Raw genomic sequence first — 23,420 nt, forward strand, 5'->3', positions numbered from 1 at the left:
GTAAACTTGACCTTACATAGATTTCGTCATTTGATGGTGAATGGATGCAATGTTAGTATGAATCCATGAGATAGGACGGTATATGTTTTGAATAACATCTTCTTTCTCGCTTTCACCAACTGTCTTTTGGCTTGAATGATCTAACTGATATTGATCATTGAGAAGTAGAGATTAGATAATTATATGGATCAGTATTTCACATATATAATGTTATTGAGTAGTGCTCAACACTGACATTTGAATGAGATCTCGGCCAAAATGAAAACCATAGATTTACATGAATGGACAATGGATTAGATTTTCCCAAGAGTAAGGAGGGAGAAAGTAGACATGAATCAGACTGCAAATATGGTAGTATTATTGATGAAAGAAATCATAATTTCTTATAAAACAAAATGAGACCAATGTAATTATGTGTATGCCTGCTGGATGAGACCTACAATACCAAAATAATATCCATGACCATGTGAATTAATGTGCATTGACTGTGGGTGGCTCTCTAAAAAGAAATCGATCCAAATGTAATCTGGATGTCAGCAAGCAGCTTGCATGAGATTTTGTCGGCATTGAGAAGAAACAGAATTGATTGTAGCTGCACATAAACTGAATGATCTATCAAACTGAATAGGCTGTCAACTTCAACACATAAGCTGATGCCTACCAAAAAACCTCTAAATCATTGGTTTGGAAAAACCAATTGGCTGTTTATGGTGCACCGTAAAGGACCCCATGCTTTACAAGATACAAAAATCTTACCCCTGATGCACCTTAATGGATGATAGTGGTTCCACTCGGTTCGAAGCGATTCAAGGTGCTTCAGACCACTTACAGATCCAAACAAGCATCTCAACCTGTGTCGCATTGGTTTGGGTTGGTACATCCTGAACTCAGCAGTTTGGATTGATTAAGCTCGTCTTGGTACGAGATGCTTATTGTATTGATATACTTCTCTGCATCAGTTTTGTGGATCTTGTAACCAACAATCAGGTTGGATTGCTGTTCTTTGTATAGTGTATCCATGGAAGAGGAGAGATGATTTCAGAACAATACTAAATAGACTAAATTGGGAATTCACTGTGAATATAAGTACTATATACTTGAATTTAACACAAAATCAGTGACACAGTCATCTCTCTCTCTCTCTCTCTCGGGGAAGCAACACAGTCATCTCATCATGACTAACAACCACATGAGCATCCCAAATAGATATCTCACGTATTCATCATGTCACACAGTAGAATTATATCTCTTGCATGCTAAAATTTGGTCAGATATAACAATCAGAAATAAATAATTTGAAAAAAATAATATTCACTTTTTCAGACCCTTACCTTGATCAATACTCTGACTTGAAAATTTTGGATAGGCTTTCAATTACTCAGATTGGCTTTTCAAGTAGTACCAGCAACCTACCTGATGCCAAACCTGCAAAATTTTCATATGGGTTTAAAACAAGCATTATGTTCCTCTTGATTTGGTTTGTAGAGAAACAAGAAAGGGGTATGGGCATTGTGCCAAAATGGCAAATAGGATGTAACACCCCTGCCAAAAGGAAAAAGGAAGTAGCATTCAAATATGGCATGCGAAGATATCTCAAACATTCCCCTTCGGTGCATGCAAAAGAATGTATGACCATAGTTGCTCAAAGGATCGACCTAGAACACAGAACTGTTACTCTGTCAATTGTATTACTGTGTGCTTGCAAAAGTGTCATGGTTTTATCTCACTTTCTTTGTTGAAGTTGTATGGAGAGTTCCAACTGAACTGTTCTGGCTTCCATAAAAATAAATTTCACTCTTCCTAGAAGTTCAGTATGTGTACTCTTTAAGTGGTCTGTCGATGTGTCTGAAGTTTTTTCACTCATGTTTATAGCATAAATATCTAATTGCTCCTGCATTCGGATGTGCTATTAGAATGTAAGTACATATAAGGTAACGATCTCTTTGTCCAAAACTAGTTTGTCACAATGAGGCTGTGATTAGGAGAGTTGGTATTTTGATCACTGAATACTGGAAATGGACTACAAAATGTGCAAACACCTGTTGAACAGCAGTAAATGGAGACGACTCATTCAATCGAAGGGTCACTTTTTCCTGTTTTCAGCTACTCTTCCAGTACCAATTGCTGCTGCTGCTGCTGAACAAGGTAGTTTATCACTGCTAACTCATATGGTTAAATTGTGTATGCATATGAGATGTTATTTTGGGCTCCTTGACTTGTGGTTCTTCTGTAAAATTTCATCAGTAGTAGCATCAATTGTTTTTAGTGCTAGTACTAAAAGTTCACTTTTAGAAATGGCTTTAAGGGTTACACTAAGTGCTACACACACTTGGATGATATTCAGAGGCTTGTAGCCGCACTTTGTGCTGTATTAATTTCCCAGAAATGAGGAGGGAGAATAATCATATAACTTCAAAGCTCTGACATAATAATATGAACTGAGAAGGATTATGTTCTAATTTATGTGCTCTCTCTGCACTAGTTGGCATCCTCCTTCATACTTGCCTAATCATACTACTTTCTTGCATGAACAGACAATTCCCGCTCCTAGCATTCTACGAAGATCGACAGCAGATCATAAAGAGTGATGGTAGATTGACTCATCGATAAGTTTTAATCATCATGCAAGGCGCTAAAAATGAGAAGTGTATGACTATATCTAGGTGTTCAATATTACTTTCCCCTCTTGTTTGCTCAAAGAACTGAATTTTCTATTTCAATTCATTTGAAAGAACTTCGATGAAGTTACCTTGTTATTATTTGAGTTGTGGAATTCTCAAAGTTGAGATGTTCTTGAGCTCAATTCATAGTTAGCTTTGGAACCTAAATAAGCAATTTTAGGGATGAACAAGTACTGCCTGTTATTCTTAAAGTTCTTATGAGAAGATCTCCAAACGGTTTAGGCATTTAGTAGTATGAGAAGGGATCAATTTAAGAATCAAACATGAAGTATCATAAGGGCATTGTCATGCCCGTGATATTGGCATGCAACAATGGACTCTTTGGAAGCTTTTAAAAATTCATTCAAAATTTCCTTCTAATAAGAGTCTGTGATATTATTCAAACTATGCTTCATCATTCAGACACAGGTAAAAGATGAATCATAGCATCTAAATTGATCCGAGAGGAGCTGATCTTGTAAAAGCTTGCTGATACAGATGAGAACAATCACAGACCTATGATCATAAATGGAAATGGTCCGTCCAATGGGTGGCAGCACATTTTGAAAGCCATGATAAGCTGCTTTTTCATATCTCAAAAATTTCTCCTAAAGGAACACACCATGGCTCCAAACAAATTGTAATGCTCCCATGAGGGTATCTGGTGTAAAATTATCATCCCAAGATCAAAGATGATGTGACGGAGGTGATGAGGTCATCATTTTGGTTGGACAATCATAATACTATGCAGCAATACGCTCAAATCACCCCCATACCTCAAATTACCGTCCAACCTAGTAACGGAATACCCATCCTTGCGATTGGATATCCAAGATCACCCCAAAACAATAATTTTGAGCTGCAATTTAAAAACAAAAATATCCCTCAATCTAGTAAAAAAAAATTTGTATATCAATATATCATTAATATATTATATTATATTAATATTACATATATTGTTTTTATAATATGAATTATATTATAATATATTATTAATCATATTATTATTTAAAAATAAATTTAAATGATAATAGAAATACATCATTATGCTATTAGTTTTGTTTGCATTATTTTTCTAATCAAAATAAATATTAGTATTAAAAATAATATTATAAGTATAGATAAAAATATTAAATCTATAATAACAATTAATATATCTTTATCTGATTAAAATTTATAGAATTAATAAATATATTTTTTATGCAATATATTACCATTTTATTATAATATATTTTATATGATTAATAAATATATCTTTATGAAATATATCAGAGATAATTTTTGTATTATATGGTTGGTATTCTTGAAATACCAAATAGAGTATATGTGGATAGACAGAGATCTTTATTCATTGGAACATACTATACCAAACAAGGTGACCTTAGATCACTTTGGGATAATCACCACCAATGATCTAAGATCGCCATGGTAATCTTATCTGAGTCATCAAACATCAAGTATAGGTTCCTAGAGATGCAATACAGATATAAGCTATATTTCATCCCTCCAAGGGGCTCATTCCTATTTCCTAAATTGATTGGCAAAGTTGGGCATCAGGAGTATCGATAATTAATTAGTCACCATGGTTTGAATCTTAAATAGACACATGAAGAACCTCAGCTGATTGCGATTGCGACTTCACAGCCTTGATACCCTAAACTTTTGCTTAAGCACAGGCCGAACGTATTCGTGGTATCCATCGGGCACAACTGAGTCATTCAGTGGGTCCTTCCAAGCCTCTTCCTCGAGCTTCGGATAGACATTTCCATCATAGCAACCAAGAACAGACCCCAAGTAGTGATCAGTGTAGTTGAATGCATCAACAAGTGCAACAGCATTAGGACGGATCTGCAAGGCACCATCACAAGGTATTTAATATATAACTCAAGGAAAATTCCACGAACAATATGGTAGACTGCTGCAAAATTACAAAGCTGACCTGGGAATATAGAGACCGAAGCTGATCATTTGCTAGAGAACCTTGCCTTGGTGTGATGCACCCAGTCACAAGGAAATCACCAAGGTGCTTGTGAAGCACAGAGAGTGCATAGATGTTGCAGAGAATCTGTAGTTGTTCTTTAACTCCACGTCCTGGTATGTCTTGTTGCACCTTCTCGATGAACCTGAAAAAGACAGCCATGAAATAACATGCAGATATTTGGCTCACTTTCTTTTTTGAATTAGAAAGAACGGGATGGGGGATGAAAGACAGAGAAAGGGATCGGGGGGCTTTATGATTGGAGAAAAGAAAGGAGCATGGTTGATGCGTCACTGGGTCAATGGGAACAAGATTCTAATTTATCATCAATCCAATCACCATTCACGTTTTTTTCTTTTTTTATCAATGAATAGATCTCTTTATTTGTACGGCCTAGATGTCTCGTACTTCTCAAAAAAGTGATTCGAAAAAGTGACAGAAGAACTAGTGGAGGCAAGCAACAGTTTTCTCTAATGCTTGAGCTCCCAGGTTGGTGGTGCTTGCTAGCACTAAATATAGAACTAAAGCCTGAGCGACTAGATCACTGGGGCTTTTGAGGGCCCCTGTGATCACATCATGTCCACCTTAGACTCAAGTATGATCTAACTGAAAAACGTTATTCCACACTATATATATACTGTGTATCAAGTCCTTGGAAGAATGGAGGAAAAACTTACTTTGATACAACAATCAACTGGCAGTGAGCAACTGCAGCTTCCACTAAATCAGCAGACAGTTCAGAAAAACCTGCATATACTAGATGACATCAGTAGAAGAATGTGAACGGGTAGCATGGACAACTTGAAAATGAAGGGCCACGGAGCTACTTCATGGCTACTTCATGCACTCATAATTGGAATTTTTCTTTCGTATATCAAAGTCAAGACACTGGGGAAAGAAGGAAACAAGCTATTTAGGTTAAAATCTAGTTAACCCTATGTCTTTCTAGATTTTCCTACCCTTTATCAACCAAGTTCACCGGAAATTTCTGGGAACACCACATGCATGTCTGATAAAAACAAAACCCAATACACCAATATTCACACTAAGGCCTATATGATGGCATAAAATATTAGAGAGAACTAATTCAAAAGTAGATTTGACCAGAAAATTAAAAGCATAGAAAAGGTAATGACCTTCTTCTGGGCTCGGTGCCTTGCTGATATTTTGGGCACAATTTACAGCCAGCCTAACAGCTCTAGCTTCAAATGCTTCCAATATGACCGAAGGCTTCAGCCAGTCCTCAGCTGCACAACAAGACAGTCGGATCAAAATGTTAAGAAAGGCTATTGGATGCAACTCAAGGAATAATAAAACAAAAGCTGGAAAATAAGGTAGTCATCTAGAATGTAAAAGTAAGAAAAGTTTCACAATCAATCGATTTCTCCAACTCCCAATGCACTAAAATTTACTATGGATTCTAGAAATTCTTAGTCTGAAGTATAGCAGAATAAGTAACATGCTGCAATAAGATGTACCTCCACAAACATCACATTTGTACTGCATTAGGTGTTGGGCTCTCCCCATATATGCTGTGGTCCCTACAGGCTGTTTTCCTGACCCAAGCTGAGAAACAGTCTTCATAAGAAACCTTGCAACCTACAAATCATCAAAAGGATCAGATTCGGATTGCATTGGCTGAAAGCCAAAGAGAAAGCATGACTTGTAAACCAACAATTTTGTTCTAGCTAGAAGCTCTTACAAAGAAACAGGGGGGCTACTCATCGATAATCTTCTATTGACTCAATTGCATAGCATTCTTATAAAGGAGGTAGCCCACATGTGGAGTTATCAGACAAAAATGGGGCATATTGTCATTAAAATCGCATGATTCATGATCTAAATCTTCCAATCGAAAACAAAATGGCCATAAATTATCTGGCTCTCATCCTTCTATCAGGAATCTTTAGTACCATGAGATCCAGATTCATATTATAACTTGTCAATAGTTCGGATCATAAGATCCAACTTTTATGCTCATGTTATTTACATATTTGACCATGCAGAAGTCCATTTTCAATAATTGACTACATGGATTTAGAATTGTTTATTTATCACTAATAAGCCTCAAACCTCAAGCATGTAAAATTAGCAAGGTGTTAAAAGTTCTTAACTTCTAAAAGTAAAAAAAGGGAGTTCATAGAATTAATCAAGAGGAAGATTTTCATAATTCTGCCCATTTGTTAAAATCTGCTTTTTAAAATTAAAATTCCACCTAAAAGAATAACTAAATCAATGGGTTGTTAAAAATATATTAAATAATTAGGTGTGTTGTTTGTTTCATTAGACATGATATACTTGGGCATATGATGCCAGAAACTAGATTTCTTATATGCATGACCTTTTATTCTTAATTCATCTACTTTACAATTGTCTCATTCATGGATTCAAAAACTGCCGGAACGGGACAATGCAACCGGCACCGTACCATTCGACGCACCATTCGATGCTAAACCGAGACTGATACAAGTGCTAGGATGCCAACGCCTTGTATATCAATACATACGGGTCATACTAGTGCAAACCAACAGTTTTTTCATTTTCTTTGAAGATGTTAGTTTTGGTGCGTATTATCAGTGTCAGTACCATACGTTCTCAATGAAAACAATGGTATGGGACTGCATACCAGTATTTAAAACCTCAGTCTCATTTTTAGTTTTCACATTTATTTTGTATTCCAAAAACTTTTCAAAAGAAATCATAAAAGATCTTATGACCAGTGATTCAATCTACAATTTACTTCGACCTGACCTCTTTATGACTCTGAACCAAATTCTGCCAACGTAATGAGGTGCTCCTCATATAATTTAACTGAATAGTAGTAGACCTGGATTATCCAGGAATGACTCCATGTAATTTATGACTATTTTGGAAAAATATATAGTATCAAAGTATCTGTTGGTGAAACAATTATGCTACTTAAAAAACTTAATAACCCCATCACTAATAACCTGTTTTCCTTTTTCATTAAGTTGCACGTCTTCAACAGTACAAGATCAACCTCCCTGAGCGCATAATATTGTGATATCAAGGTTTTAAGTATCAGGTGCTAGTGGGAGTGCCAGTTACTAGCCATCAAGGAATGTGTCCAGCCACGCCACAAAAAAATATTAAAAAAGACTCAGAAATTTTGAAAAGCCTTTTAAATTTAAAATTAAAAAATAGTGGGTGTCATCCCAACTTTGCAGCAATAGCAGTACTAGCTCAGCAGGATATGTGTTAAACAGGCCCACACCAGCACAGGCCACTAGGAGCAAACTTGATTAGTCTTTTAATAAGATAATCAATTGATTGATCTATTACATCTAAAATGGATATTCTATACCATTATTTCAGAGGATCAACTCTTTATGTAGCATAAAATTTAGAACATTGATCTTTACCCCATAGACTTACCGCATCCTTCTCCTTTGTCTTTTGTGGTTATCAGAGAAAGATAAAATCAGAAAGTCTAGGGTTGAGAATTTTAGCTGATTTTATTACCTTATAATAATCATGTAACCTTTTAAACAAAGTAAAGAAATCATATTGAGTAGAATTATTCAAACATGAAATATCTAATAGAAAATGAGATAGTATATTGACCTGCAAAAGTAAAACAACATTATCTCCTTCATAAGTGCATGCAGGAACATATACAGCAAACAACTCAGGAAGCCCACTGCTACAGAGATAGCCATGGCCACCACATAGCTTTCGGCATTCTTCAATGCCATCCTGTGATTAAAAAGAGAATGTTAACATACATATCTAGGTCCAAAAAATACATGGAACCAGAGAGAAATTAAGCAGATAAATAGGGTACAGATAGTAGAGCATGAACGATAATAAGCGAAGCCATTCTAACTTCATCAAGTGAGCATATGATTAGACTTTGACAGAAGATGTGACTATAGAAATTTCTGTTTTTATTTGGTTTTCTAACTTAGAGATAATAAAGTTTTTATATGCAACTTAGACTTCTTTCCACTTCACCAAAACTTTTTCAAACTCTACAGGAACCACATTTGTAGAACTTAGTCCCTGTTGTGTGAGCAACTCAAGCCCTTATGCTAATAGATTGACAACAGACAGGTGTTTTATATCTCATGACAAGCTCCTGTCTTGTTAAATGTTGCCATAGCCAAGAATGCAATGTCATTTGATAGAGTCTTGACATCAAGTTGACCATGTGAAAAAAAATTAAACTTTGATGGACAATGTCTATCCATAGTTGAACCCTTTATGCCATCATCATTCACCAGTCTGTGGTTGACCCATATCTGATTTTCAAGTATTTCAACAGAAAAATTCTTTGAATTGTCATCATTGATCAACTTGATCTATGTATGCAATACCAACTATAATTGATGAGGTGATATGTCACTTAAGCTAGAAATAAGCATGCACACGTGCACCTGCACATGCACACGACAGACCCATGACAGAAGGTAATTGTAACCTCCCAATTCTTGGACCTTGCAGAATGTTCATAGAAAACTTACACTTACATACTTGTTTTTCCTTGATATTTATATATTTAACTTAATTAATTGAATGGCATCCATAGATCTGTTTGTCAGAAGGTGCTTCATTCTTGAGCCAAGGCCATTCACTTTCCTTTTGCTTTCTCTCAAACAAATTAGGTAGAGGTAGCTTATCTAATTCTTAACACACAAATCCACAAGATATGACAGTACTAAGCTCACTGATGAAGTGATAAATCTGAGATATATTATCAGTCGGTGTTGTTTTGCACTTTTGCTTTTGGTGATGGTGGACATCTTTCTCCACCATACTATTACACTTAAAGACGAATCAGTCAAGTGGAGCTTGTGAATCCAAAGCAGGTATTCTGAAGATTATGAACTCTGTGTGATACATGGATTAACATAACTCAGTGTTGGAGGTCAGCTTGTTAGGATTATAGTTTATAGTATATATTCAGCACAGTGTGATGGTCACATTCCACTTCAAGAAAGGACAAAACAATCTAACCATAGTTCTGATGCACAATTGACAGTTCAAGGGTTTTTTTTTTTTTTTTTTGACAGAACAGAAGATGACAGTACAACCATCTATCCATCCATCATAAGCTGATCCAAAACAAAATATTTTCTATGTCACACAATTCACATTCAATTATAGGCCCTTGACTTGTGGGCTATCTAGCTGCAAATATCACCCTATGGATTACAATTTATCTCACACATTAGAGACTTTACAGAACATTCAAAATGCATGTAAGAGGCCCTTTTATTATTGTTTGAGTTTTTGAAGATAGAGGCAGAGGGTGAGCCTTGATACAATGGTAAGGTTGCTCCATTGTGACTTCGAAACTTTGAAATAGTCTCTCCGCACATGGGGGTAATGCAGCATACTTCTAACCCTCCCCAGACCCGGGGATGGTAGGAGCCTCGTGCACTAGGCCACCCTTTTTTTTCAAAGACAGAGGAATAAATATTTTTTTTATTTTTCATTTCATCCATCTACGTGAATTGACCAGTAATATGAGTGGAACCTAAGTATGAGCTTAGGGTTGGAAAAAGATGAAAAGTATAACCAAGTTTGATCCAACATATATAGAACCTGAATTAAGATATCACATATCAAATTGAGACTATTGACGCAACTGGCTGGAATAAATAGACAACGCTTTTAAGGAGATTAGGTCAACATTTTCAACCATGACCAGGCTAATGAAGAATTATGATGATTTGATTGGATAACCAATTAAATAACTCATGGTCAAACATGCCATCATAAAATATTCTAAGGTCCAATAAGTGAGAACCAAGGTTTCCAAACTCCAAATAATCCAATAAATTAATTTCCATCATAATAAACAATATATATTAATAACACATTTATTGCAAAAAATTATAGCGAATTTATGTATTTGAAAGAGGGTTGGTTTTTCTTTTAAAGAAAAGAAAAAAATGATTTACCCACATATGTTTGAAAACCTGAAGAATTTTAAAAATTTATATGATTTACCATAACTATCAACTGCATCTGGTCCCACAGTAACAAATAACTAGGTCATCATAGTACTTGCACATTACACTACATATTGAACACAATTTAAGAAGGCTTTCGAAAGTCATGGGGTTTTTTGGTTTTCAAATAGTTTTGGTTCTTTGCACAGTTGGGAATGCTAACTAACAGCAGCTAATGATACCAAGTTCATGGAAAAAGATTATATGATTGCATGAAGATTCAATGGACTTACATAAATTACATATTAGGAAAATAAAGCTGATACAGGTTGCTCAATCAACAAAACATGCCAAAAATAACCCTTGGAGTGCAGACAAAGATTTGCTATACCAGTCAACACCACACCGTACCGGGCATACCATATTGTATTGGCACCAAACTAGTATATTGTACCATACCAACACTCGATACACCGAGTTATATCGTACTGAACTACGTACTGACACTATAATAGAATGGTACTAGTATGAGATCCAGTTCTGAGATGCTGAACCTTGGTTCCAACTATATGGGTTGAATAGAAATTGAATGAATTTTATTGGCCTAACATAGACTAGATTATACTAGATTATAAAGTTATCTTCATATCCTTATAGCTAGATTGCTAAGCATAAGTCATAAACAAATTTATTTCTTTATAAAGAGAATATTTGGTTGGCCTTCATAAGTCACTCTAACATATGGAAAAATATATTTAATCAACTGATTATCCTGCAAACCTTGAGGCCAGTCAGTCAAAGCAGCCATGTGCAAAGGGCTAGTACATTTCCACATATAATAAATGTTCTTACAATTTAAAGCACGATCAGAAACTCATAGATTAATTAATGATGTAAATTAAAAATGATTCTGGCATAACCTTGAGAGGTTTTGATAGTGAAACTGCAAAAAGGGCAGGAATCAAAGCAGCAAAAATGTCAACTACATGTAGTAGATTAGTTACGCACAGCTGTAGCAGAGGTTGTCAAAGATTTCAAACCAGCAGTGCATGCATGTGCCTCGGGCAATGTCGAAAAATCATTAGCTTGCAGTCTCTGAGTGACATCTGCATATAGCCATTTCAACCACTCACCCACAAATCTAAAAGCATAAGCTGAAGCCAGCAATGGGAAGAGCCTGCTTTGCTGGGTTTTGTAATCAATAACCTGAAATAAAGAAAGTCACGGTAGAAAACGCCAAGTATTTAGAAAGTTAATGCAGATTAGCAAACAACAACATTAAGTTCCATCTCTTAGTAGTTAAAATTGGTAAATGGAAAAAAATACCACTCAGCAACCAAAAAAGCTAACGACAATTAAATAGATTAGATCCAAATTTTCCTTTCTTGGCCTTATTGATTGCATCAGAGTTACTTGCACATTCATCTGATTCATCTTCTCCGTTATAACTTGTCTATTGAAAGATGAAGTAGTATAAACTACACAAATGTGTATTTATGCTTAAGTGCCTTGCATAACCTTGTACCTATTTACTTAAAGCAAACATTTACACTCATAAAGATTATTTCTGCTTATTCTAAATTAAAGTAACTCCAAGGCCATTCATTTAGATCAAGTTCTCATAAACCAGAGAGGATGAGCATGAACTAGTGCATTCAAGCTTATGTGCCAGGGCTTATTTTATAACCAAACCAGACATCTAGCTTTGTTAGCTTGTTTTAGTCTCTAGAGAGGCCCATGGCTTTGGAGGCAGGCTCTATTGTTTGCTTTCAGAACATGCTGTAAAGATGAATTGTCCTCACTCCTCAACATGCTATGTGCAGACAAGTGTGTAAATTTCAGAATAAAAGGAGAACTCAAATGAATTTCAGCTCACTTCTCCTGCTACCGCTTTCTCCTTTTTAGTCCACTTTTTATTATCTTTTGCTTCTATTAAGACCCAAGATATTTCTTCAGTATATATCCTGAACCATAACTAAACCTCCTTCCTCCCCCACCCCCTTCCCCACCTCTTCCTTTCCCTTTATGTTGCAAATCTTCCTCTTTTTGTTCTTCCTTTCTATAACCATTAGTTTACAAACATTATTTAGCAATTTAATATTCTTCTACATCAGATTTGATCAAGGTTTGTCATCTCAGTACCGGACCCCGTACTAGTACTATTCTATTACAATATTGGTACGTGGTACGATATGAGACGATGAGACATACTAAGAGTCGGTACGGTATGAGACTGCGTACCAGTTCGGTATTAGTACGGTATGATGAATCTTGGATTTGATAATAGATGTGAGCAAAACTTAATTGCATCTTGCAAGACTAGTAAGAAACCTCCCATCTATTTCTTAAATTAGATCTTCCTATAATTCTCAATAAATTCAAACCAAGAGAAGTTAAATGTCTTCAGATCCTTCTATCTTTTCTCAGGAGGAAAAAACCAGTGACTAAAAATCTACCTAAAAATGAACCTCCATAGAATCATGACCTAGCAATCATGTCTCTAATTCATAGCCTACAATCCTTGAAGAGCCCTAGATCTCTTTTCAAAGCCTCCTGTGACCTGAGATACCATATGGTAGGTTCTAGATAGAAAAATCTTTTGCGAGAAACCAGTTCTTCCTTGTGTTAACTTACTTTCTTCTCTATCCTCAAAAGGCCAGCTGCAGCAATCAACTCACCATGTCATGACACGTTGGTGCCTTAACAAAGCAAGGGAACACAAATAATATAAAAACAACTAAAAGAAGTTTGATATACAGTGAATCTGAAATATTATTGGCAAAGAGCATCCTCAGGCTGCTAGCTTTAATTTTTGAGAGATAAAGGCCTTCCAAGTTTTCTTATAAGTAGTTACAACCATTTTCAGAAATGCCTGAAATCAATTCAATGGGCTCTATCCTTCAAGGTCAAGAAATTCACCTGTCCTAAGAAAGAGAAGGTATACTGAACATTTTACATCAATTTAAGTTCTGGTTTAATTCAACTTTAAGGAGCTAGTAATACTATAAATTTTGCTTTTATAAAATTTTGAAGCCTTCTGTAGCTCTAATGTAGGATTTATTTTTGAAGATCATGTAAGGGGTGTGACTGCAAATCCGAAAAAAATACTCCTCTCAACAAACCTTATGGGAAGTATAACTTTATTTACAATCAGTTACAATTTATTCAAAAGAGAAATTTGATTGGAGATGGTTTTTGTTTGAAATTCTGGACATGTTAAAAGATATAGTGGTCTGATGCAGTGATAGTTTGCACATTTCTTTATGATTCAGTAAGTTTGCCCTGATCTGATAATGATTGCAAAGGGATATAATATAAAGTAAAGAAAGGCATAAGACTCATTAGATAAATTGCAAATCAATGAGAACCAATGATAAAGGCATTTATGGTTACTCTGCAGTGCTTTTCCATATCAGTGCTTGGCCTAGAACATGCCTGAACCTACAAATCATTCCTTTACAATTAAGGGTTTTTAGGTATATCCATCATAATCAAAATGTAATTATAATAAACTCTGGTCCAACCTGTAAGTAAAAGGATGCTCCCTGCGATGCACAACTTCCGACACACAATACTTCTCTTCTAGGCATTCTTTTTTCTACTATTAACTTCTTTCTTTGGCATAGGTTATGAGGACTACGTAACTGAGTTCTTTACAATTTTACAATTTTGTAAGTCATGTCTCCTGAAAAGCAGGATTTGAGAATTGCTGCCAGAGCTTTCCAGCAGGAAGAGCCAATTATCTTCCATAATTCATTTGAAAATTTTCATTTTCAGTGAATTTAATGTGCTAGAAACTTCCCAAGAAACAAACAATCAGATTCTATGGGATGTCATAATTTCTCAGGTACGCAGCCAAATTCTAGTCAAAGCAAAATGAGTGTTTGAGACACAAAATTTTATCTAGAATATTTCAAGAGGAGAGGAGAGAAGCAATTCCTTTCCTAGGAAATATGAGAATAAAGAAGTGGACACATTCAAAAAGACAACTACCAAAAGTCAAATTAGATTCATATAACTACATCCATAAACTTCATTATAATATTAATAAAGCATTAACTTGTAGGTAAAATTCCAGGGAGTTAATACCTGAGTCTCAGGACCACCATCCTGTGAGCCAAACTGCCTGCGGACAGCACTATATCTTACGGCAATACAGACAGCTCGAGACAATGCTTTAGAAGCATCTGACACAATGGTCTGGCGGACATACACCATCGTCCCATAAACTAGCTGCCTTGGAACATCAGATACAATATACTTTCCCTCCCTTGTAACCTGTGAAACCCTGCAGCATTTGTTGAAAATTTAAACATTTAAATTTGAATAGCTATCCATGGCATTTGCAATTATAGAGCAGTGGACAGTTATAGTTCAGTAAAATACTTCAACAGAAGTAGAAAGGGAGAAGATCTGCATGAGGCTTTTCTTCGGCATCACAACATTATACAAATTACAATAATGCCAATGATCACCTTCTACAGGATAATACTTGCAAGATAGGTACAATACCACTGGTCAGTGCACTTCACACTTCACAGTATATATGCAGGTTGATGGAGCCCAAAAACAAAGAGGGCATCCTTACTTAGGGATTTCTCTTGGATTTAGTTTTAGTTTTCAATATGTTGTATTTTTCTTCTCTATTTAACTTTTATGGGTCTTAATGAGTGTATGGCTGAGATCAAATGATCTCAAAGCCATACTAGATGATTAGATGAGCCAATGACATGGCATGACTTGATAATAAAAGTTGCATCAGCCATTAAGAGGTTAGTAGAAAAATAAATACCGTAGCAATTACTATTTAGGCCAAGCTACGCCGTCTCGGTACTAGTGCCACCCTATCACGGTGTCAGTACGGTATGGAGCTGGTTGGGTGTACCGAGTGTCGGTACGGCCCCTACTATGTACCAGTACCAGTTTACGTCTCATACCGTCCAATTTGGTACAGTATGGTGTACCATAATCTTGTTCATATGGTAACCAACGTTATCAAGGGCATTTTAGTAAGTACAAAATTCAAGTTAGGATTTTCTTTCTTTCTTTAGATTTTTTTTTTTTTGGTACATCAGCGGCTCACACCTGACGAGTGTGAAGATGGCCAACAAAATCAGAAAACAAAATGCTGCGCAAAGGCGTAGGCACAACCTCGTGGTCTATCCAAAAAAAACCTCCTGAGTGATGAACTGCGAAGGAAGCAACCCAATCTGCAGCACCGTTCACCTCCCGATTTTCTTTCTTTAGATATGGGATGTAACCTAATCAGCTTTATGCAAAATATGAATAGATGCATGAAGTTTTTGGTTCTTTTTACTTATTGTGCTGCGGTTCCACAAAGGAGGTGTGAGGCCTCCAAACTCTAGATCCCTGAGTACTATTGTTTCCATTCCCTTTACCTTCCTCTTCTTTCATTTTTTTCTGAGATGTAACCCACCTTTCTTCTCATCATTTTGATCAAAGGTATGTTTTATTTTCCATGGGCCTTTTATGTTCTTTGCATCAGATTTTTCCCAGAAAATTCCAGCAAGCTCTTGATTTCAATTGTTTAATGGCAAAAATCCTTACATACCTAGCTTAAACCCTAGAATAGCAAACCCTAGGATGGATATTAGTCATCCTTTTACCTATTTTGTTTAAAAGCATGACCCTCCCTAGTTCAGTTTTATTGAAGACTCAGGTCTCAACCTGCAACCCAGCACCTTTAGGTTCATCCCTCTCCAAAACATTAATGGATCCCCTTTTGTACACTGTCCTACATCACAGCTTACAACAAATTCAGATGCAATAACATGTTTGAAATAGCAGCATAATGTGAGATTTTGTGATGTTGGAGCGCCTAGGATGCACATGATGCTGCACGGGCCATGGGTCCTAGCCGCATGGGACGCAGATCCCGACTACACAGGTCACAAGGCATAGCTAGATTTTGATGATTAGTTATTTTCTTGTCTCGGTTAGAAAAGTTGATATTAGTTAAATCTAGAGAGTTTTGATTTTTGTACATTTTCTTTTTGAGAACTTTTGATGCTATTAGAAAAGTTAGCAGTTAGGATTATTTGAGTTAAAATAGAACTTGGCATCCCGCATTGGAAAGTTAAAAAAAAAGAGTCCTTTTGTACTACTTGTAAATACGCCCCCCCTCCACCACCACCCCCCCCCCCCGCCCCGCGGCTGAAGCTCCTCTTGTAATCATACTTGAGATACTTAAATTATTGATTAGTAGGAATTCTCTCATGAAAATTGTTCCTATCTTGTCTCTATTCTTTCTCTCCTCTCTTTTGGTGGATTTCTAGGATTTGCGAGTGAGCGTGTGAGAGCTGCAACCTGAGAGCGGCCAGCCAAGGTGTTGTTGAAACCCTTTGGATGAGAGTGTTCCGCCTCTACTCCTCTTCCAACTACTGGCTGCTCGTTCTAACACCTTATGTCATACATGCCATAGTGGGATTGTGCCAACACACCCTTCCTCCTTCGAGTTTTCAGCCCAAGTTCAACACCTCCCCGGCATCATTCTGCATTTTCAATCCATGTAATCTTACTAAATAACTAATGGATACATAATGACAATTGATCCAAGATTTTGTTTGTATCTTTGGTAGCAGCCAAGCCTGGCTATTAGTGAAAAAGGTCAGTGCAGAAAAGAGCATAAGAATGTTGAAGCATAATACTATTGTGGTAGGAGCATGGCTTAGACCAAAAGATATGAGTAACAACTCAAATGGCATGCCTTGGTACTAAATGTTGTCTTCTCATTGCCTACTCATTATGGGAATTTAATGATTAGATGATAACTACTCTTTAAGTCAAGTCATCGTTATAACTAGTGAGATATATTACATGATGATAATGTTTCTACGGCTTCTTCAGTTTCCATTTATACAAATCAAACTTTCCATAACACCTATTATCGCTTTAGTCAGATCTCAGGCAGCAGAGGAGGCCAGATTTGCCAAGCAGCAATCTGTACTGAAATTATTCATAAAGACAAATGCCCATAGAGAAATGCCCCTCTTGCGCTCAGATTAGTCACACTTTTATATGGACACTTCTCCCACTTCTTTTTTTTTTTGGTACATTCTTCTCCCACTTCTTCAAACACTAAGTTTACAACTCGATAAAAGAGTACATGCAGACAAGATTGAACAATCTATATTCCAAAGTCAAACTTATAAAATCATGACTATATTATAACACCACAAAACATAAAACAAAAGGATATGGATATGTCAAAAGGCAAGAGAAGAAAAGCAAAGGCTGTACAAACCTCATCAACATTTGATTTCTTGGTATGCACACATGGTCAAATTGCAGAACACCATTATCCATTGTGTTGTATGCACCATTTCCAAATTTTGTTCCAATATCACCAATAGTAATCCCAGGAAGAGGTGAGTGATCATCCAAACTTCGTAACTGGACTATGAAACCTGGAAATAGACATTTTACTCAGACGGTGAATAAAAGAAAACAACTTGAACATTGTCTTACAAAAAAGATGTGAGAAAAATACCATGTACACCATAGTCCTTTCCTTCCGTAATCAAACGAGCATAAACAACTGCATGTGTAGAAACTTTTCCCAAACCACCAGGCCACCACTGCTCATGCAATGACGTATATGAGCATCAGAAGGTATAGCAAGAAAGTTCATTTCATGAGCAGCACAAAGTCATAAATGTGGACTAATATTAACATATCCTTTTCCACGAACCAAATATCAAACAAGCAGAGATAATTATGAAACAATACATCTTTTAGGTGCTATTGTAGTAGATAGAAAGGAAAAACACATAGAACTCCTAAAAAGATCAGTATAAGACAAAAATGGTCTGATTATTCACCTTGCTTGAAGTTAGAGTAGGACTATGAATGATAAATTCATCAGTTTTGGGATCAAATGTCGCAGTTGTTTCAAGGCCTTGGACATTCGAACCATGACCAAGTTCAGTCTGTGCATAGCAGCCAATTATTTGCATTTTATAGGCCAGTGGTAACCACTTCTTCTGCTGCTCATCAGTTCCTTGTCCTTTTATAGCTGGAACAAACATGCCCTGTAAAGAAATTCACAAAAATGCAAGTTAGCTATAAAAAGTATAGAGGATCAGCCATCAGGATATATATCCTTGCTTGTGAAAATCACAAAGATTTCTGTTTGCAAAAGCAATGGCAAATGTAAATGGATCAAAGGGTAACATATGAGTTCATGTCCAAGAAAACAAATTTAAGAAAATCCAATAGAATATAGAGGCATGTCAAACACCCTATAACAGCACGGCATTTCTCACTAGTTAAAATTGTAATCTATAAGTGAGGCCGTGGAGTTTTTCTTTTTATTTTCTCTTTAACTATTCTTAACAAAAGGTTCTATGTAAGAACCTAACCACCTAAGTACAGAAGGCTTGCGAGTCTTGAAGAACGTCAGAAGGTGGCAGCAAAATTGTAGGAGAATTAATATCTTATTCTCTTTCTCCTTCCATTTGTTTCTTGGATTTTCCTCCAATTGGGTGGAGGATTCACCTGCAATATTTCAAGGAAGCAACCTATAGAATAAAAATAGATCAGAGAATACATGCATCCATTCGGCCCAAATTATGATCTGATGAGATCTGCTATGGAGAAGACCACATGTTTAAATCAGATTACATAATAGTCCAGCAGCTCTAAAACCAGGAAAAAGAACAAAGACCAAGTAAAACTTAATGACCCCAACAAAAGAGATCTCAAGGATCATCAAATATGTTTAAACACATGGACAACCATGTCTGAGGACCTGTGCCGGGATTTTTTTAGCCTCAAATTGGTCATGAAGCAGGGAGATCTAGGGTATAAATAATGTGTCAAAGAATTCAAATAATATCTTTCTAGAGATCCTAGATCATTACAAATGGTATCAAAGCAAATCCGACCCATGACCTATGCGAACGAGGGGATACTGCAATCTAGACCCTTTTGGGCCTCGTAGCAGCTTGATCATGGTGTTTGTAATATGAGTTAGATACTTAGCTTGACGACGTCACCAAGGCTTAAATGTGAAAGTAAGTCAAGACCCATGGAGGTGTATATTTATTCCTATATTGGTTGTGCGCTGGTGAGATCTTGGATACTTATATAGCACCAAAAAACTTAAATAATACCTTCTAGCTAACCTTTTTTGTGAGGCCCTTGGTCATTACATCATATGACCAGCAAATATGGTTGAAAGTAAAACAACCTCGACAAAGAGAGTACAATCAAACATATCCAAAACTTTCTAAGAACAAACATCTAGGGAGAAATGGCTGCCAACAAGATAATACTTCAAAAGATTCCACAAACTTTTGTGTTTAACTTTACGATAACTAATAATCTCTATCCAATATAGATAGAGTCAACGTAGTGGATTAACATAAGTCATCTGACAGAGCCTAATACAATCTGCAACCAGTTCTTAACCAAACCAACCCTTTGAACTATTAGTAAAGTTCTGGCAGAAGTAAATTTAAGCAAGAGGGTTTGCCATGTAAGCCTGGAAAATGGGTGCAAAATTGAGATGCACGCCTAATTGGTTGCAAAAGTCAAGCTCATGTGATCCAGAAGTAGCCTTCCAATATTTACCTACACTTGGATAGAAGAATCAAGAAATTGAATCTTCTAATCATACTTGATGGCATAGAAAAGCAAATGTTAGATTGATTATTATGCCATAAACAAGCATTTCTTTCTCATCCATAAAGCTCGTAATACATTGTTCGGTTATGACATTGTCACATGTGTCCCCGATTCAAGAAACATTACAAGAGCCACCATTGTTATGAGCCATCATAGACATCAAGAATACAAAAAGAGCTCCAGAGAGGATGTTCTGGTGCCTATGACTATAAAACAAAAAGAAGAAATAAACCAACAAACATTTTGCAAAACTTCAAAATAGTTTGTTTTAGTGGTATTCCACTTTCCTTACCATGTTGCACCCAAAGGGTTAAAAAAATATCACAAGAGCTCTCTTAATTTAAGAATATATAGACTAAGATTTTTCCTTACAGGAGGAAAAGGTGAGTTACTGAAAAGCACAAAAACAATAGAAAGTTAGATTCAATTTGTTGGAAAAAAGTAAAGTCATTCATTGTCATCTTGCTTTCTCAGAACTTATAGGTTCTCTAGGTCCATCACCATGACTTGAATTGTGATGCAATGACATCTCCAAATCATATCATGTACTTAAAGATGACAAATATCTCATAGACTCAAAGTTATCAGACAGAGTATAATAGCAAATTACAGTGTAAGGTGATTGTTCTTCAAAGCATATCAATTATCTAACAAAATATCCTGATAATAGCAGACTATTTTAAATGGCCATAGTAGCATCAACTTTCGCAAAATTAACCATTGTAAGAATATGTCTTAACTCTTAAGTCTTAGCTCTAATAGTATCAAAATTCAGTCATCTGTCAGGATATTTAGTCACTGTAAGTGTTTTGCAGTATAATCCACAATATACAGTTAACAAAGCATAGAGGTCCATACCCAATGCAGATCCACATAAGAAGGTTCATCCACAAAGACTCTTAACATTGATGCCTCTTCTTCTGTTACAACAAAGCATTGCAATTAAAAAAAGGGTTAAAAGTGTCCTCTAACAAAATACTTGACCGATACACTTGAGTTATGGAAATAAAAGGTTTTCAAACCACTGTTCCATAAACATAGAAGTTCTAAATGACACAAGAAAACATCACAGAAAAGTTACTTGGTGTAAATGTGTATACACAGAAATATAAGAAAACAATATAAAAATCCTCTTAAATTGCAGGAAAAAATATTAAAGCAACCCAAGCCTGCTAGTACATCCGTGAATTCACTAGAAGCTAGTTCCTCTCCATCAACAAGCGGGTCGTCAACTAGGCCTCTAATCTAAGTGAACGGTGTTGCCGATGTTTCTTCCGCGAAATGCTACATCTGTCTTGCTTTTAGTTCTCATCCAGAAGTCAGATTTTGACAATCTTGTGTTGCCTTAGAAGAAATATAATTGGATTAGATGTGCAGATACAGGAACTGCCATTTTTGAAATGCTTTCGTGATAGTACTGAAGATGGTTGACCAAAGTCAAACACTATCTCATCCTTGAGCGACTAAAGAGTTTTATAGGCTTAAAGGGACTATTCGAATACATGTAATTGAAACAGTAAACATATGATATTATAGCCTAGTTACCTTGTATCATAAATAGTTACAACTACAAAAAATATCCAATAATCCAACTAAAGGCTATTATAATCTATAGTATATATTACTATTGTTCAAGAAGAAGATGGTGGCAATGATGATGAAGTAAAAGGAAACGAGAGGGGAAAAAGTAATGCACTACCATAAGAAAGCTTTATACTAAAATGATAACAGAATCATACTGAAAGTTTATGTAAGAAACTAAATTTTGTGTTTCAACTTTCAACCATATAAGTTTATACTCAGATAGTAAAAGAATAGATGTTACATGTATAAAAAGTTTTAGCAAAACAACTAATCAAATGGTTAAGCTGATTAAAACAACCACTTAATTTAAACTAGCACCACTTAAATGGTTAAGCACCAAACAACTATTTAAGCAGTCACTGTAAAATTTATGTGACTGTTTCAAAAGCCTTTGTCATCTGTCTGCAACATGTAGATGATTATCGACATAAATTTTCTAAACAAACCATAAGTGAGTTATGTTTTAAATGTAATTACATGTAATTACATATAATCAACTGTACCAGAAAATTAATTACAGAAAAGGGGAAGAAGGAAATGTTAGTGGAGGGTTCAAAGATCCGGTGGCACGAGTCATATTTTATATATCTCAGAAGAAAAATATTCTAAAAAAACTATCTGGTGGACATTTCCTAGAAGCAAGCTGAACTAAGATAAGCAAGATAAATAAGAAGCTCACAACCCACTAAACAGTTAATGAGAAGGTACCAGTTAATAATGATCTTAAACATAAAATCAAGCAAGCCAGGTAATGTAAATTTATTAAGCTGCTAATTCCATGCGGATGTAACATACTAAGAATGGTTTCCTATTTGAAAGGTCAAATGGCAATAAGTCTGCTGGTTTTGTATTAGTTGAAGTTCTATGCATTTTTTATTGATGTCATTTTTTTGTCGCTCACTAAATATCTTATTACTTGAGTGCAAAAGGTTTTATGGCTTTGAAATATCATCTTTGCAATCTTTGTTTTATTATTTTTTTCCCCCGGTACCCATTTTGCAATCACAAGCATACAAACATCTACTTTTTCATAGCAAAAAAATTCATTCAACCTTATTGTGTTGTTTTAGCATTGAACATTACTCGCCAAAAAAAATATCTGTAAGTGAACACAGTCTAATCCCCTTACTGCCAATTCAAATTCATCTTGATCAATGGATTAACTACAAGAGCAGGAATGAAGGACTTAAACATGGGACTTCAGATAATGAAAGGATAAAGAACAAGAAAAAAGTGCCCAATTTTTTGCACCTCAACGGACTTAAATAACATCTTTTATGAACTAATGGAACATCTACTGCAAAAAACAAAAAAAAAAGGAACGGTAATAGGCAATGATCAAACCATAAATCACAAATCTGTATCCCAATAACTGTATATATCAATAATATCCCATCAATCACCCATGGGAAGCTTCATAGAAGAGGAACATATGCAACAAGCTATACAGATGGCAATTTCAGAAACACATCTTAAGAATTTTTCGAAAATGTTCAATGCAAGTTCCTAACAATACCTTCAAAATGCTGAAACCAGTGAAAAAAAATATATATTTTTATATATACCAGTAAGATGGAGCTCGTTGATGCGCTTCCATGCATGGGCAGCTTTTCTCAGGGTGTTTTTAAACAA

General features: G+C 35.7%; 1 protein-coding gene across 1 annotated transcript in view; it reads right to left on the reverse strand.

Annotated features, from left to right (window-relative positions):
- Positions 1–3,985: 3,985 nt before the first annotated feature.
- The window catches only part of LOC103695605 (peroxisomal acyl-coenzyme A oxidase 1-like), a 20,387-nt gene continuing 952 nt past the window's right edge, over positions 3,986–23,420 (reverse strand). Inside the window, exons 2-14 of the mRNA XM_039114795.1 lie at positions 23,354–23,420; positions 21,063–21,124; positions 18,398–18,607; positions 18,067–18,154; positions 17,821–17,983; positions 14,646–14,844; positions 11,565–11,762; positions 8,224–8,355; positions 6,117–6,237; positions 5,775–5,885; positions 5,316–5,385; positions 4,600–4,783; positions 3,986–4,508 (exon numbers count right to left, since the gene is read on the reverse strand). The exon at positions 23,354–23,420 is cut by the window's right edge and continues 42 nt beyond it. Coding sequence (XP_038970723.1) covers positions 4,299–4,508; positions 4,600–4,783; positions 5,316–5,385; positions 5,775–5,885; positions 6,117–6,237; positions 8,224–8,355; positions 11,565–11,762; positions 14,646–14,844; positions 17,821–17,983; positions 18,067–18,154; positions 18,398–18,607; positions 21,063–21,124; positions 23,354–23,420 — 1,815 coding nt within the window. The 3' untranslated portion in view covers positions 3,986–4,298. The remainder of the gene's footprint in view (positions 4,509–4,599; positions 4,784–5,315; positions 5,386–5,774; positions 5,886–6,116; positions 6,238–8,223; positions 8,356–11,564; positions 11,763–14,645; positions 14,845–17,820; positions 17,984–18,066; positions 18,155–18,397; positions 18,608–21,062; positions 21,125–23,353) is intronic.

The sequence above is a fragment of the Phoenix dactylifera genome, chromosome 17 (genome assembly GCF_009389715.1).
Source record: "Phoenix dactylifera cultivar Barhee BC4 chromosome 17, palm_55x_up_171113_PBpolish2nd_filt_p, whole genome shotgun sequence".
Lineage (NCBI taxonomy): Eukaryota > Viridiplantae > Streptophyta > Magnoliopsida > Arecales > Arecaceae > Phoenix > Phoenix dactylifera.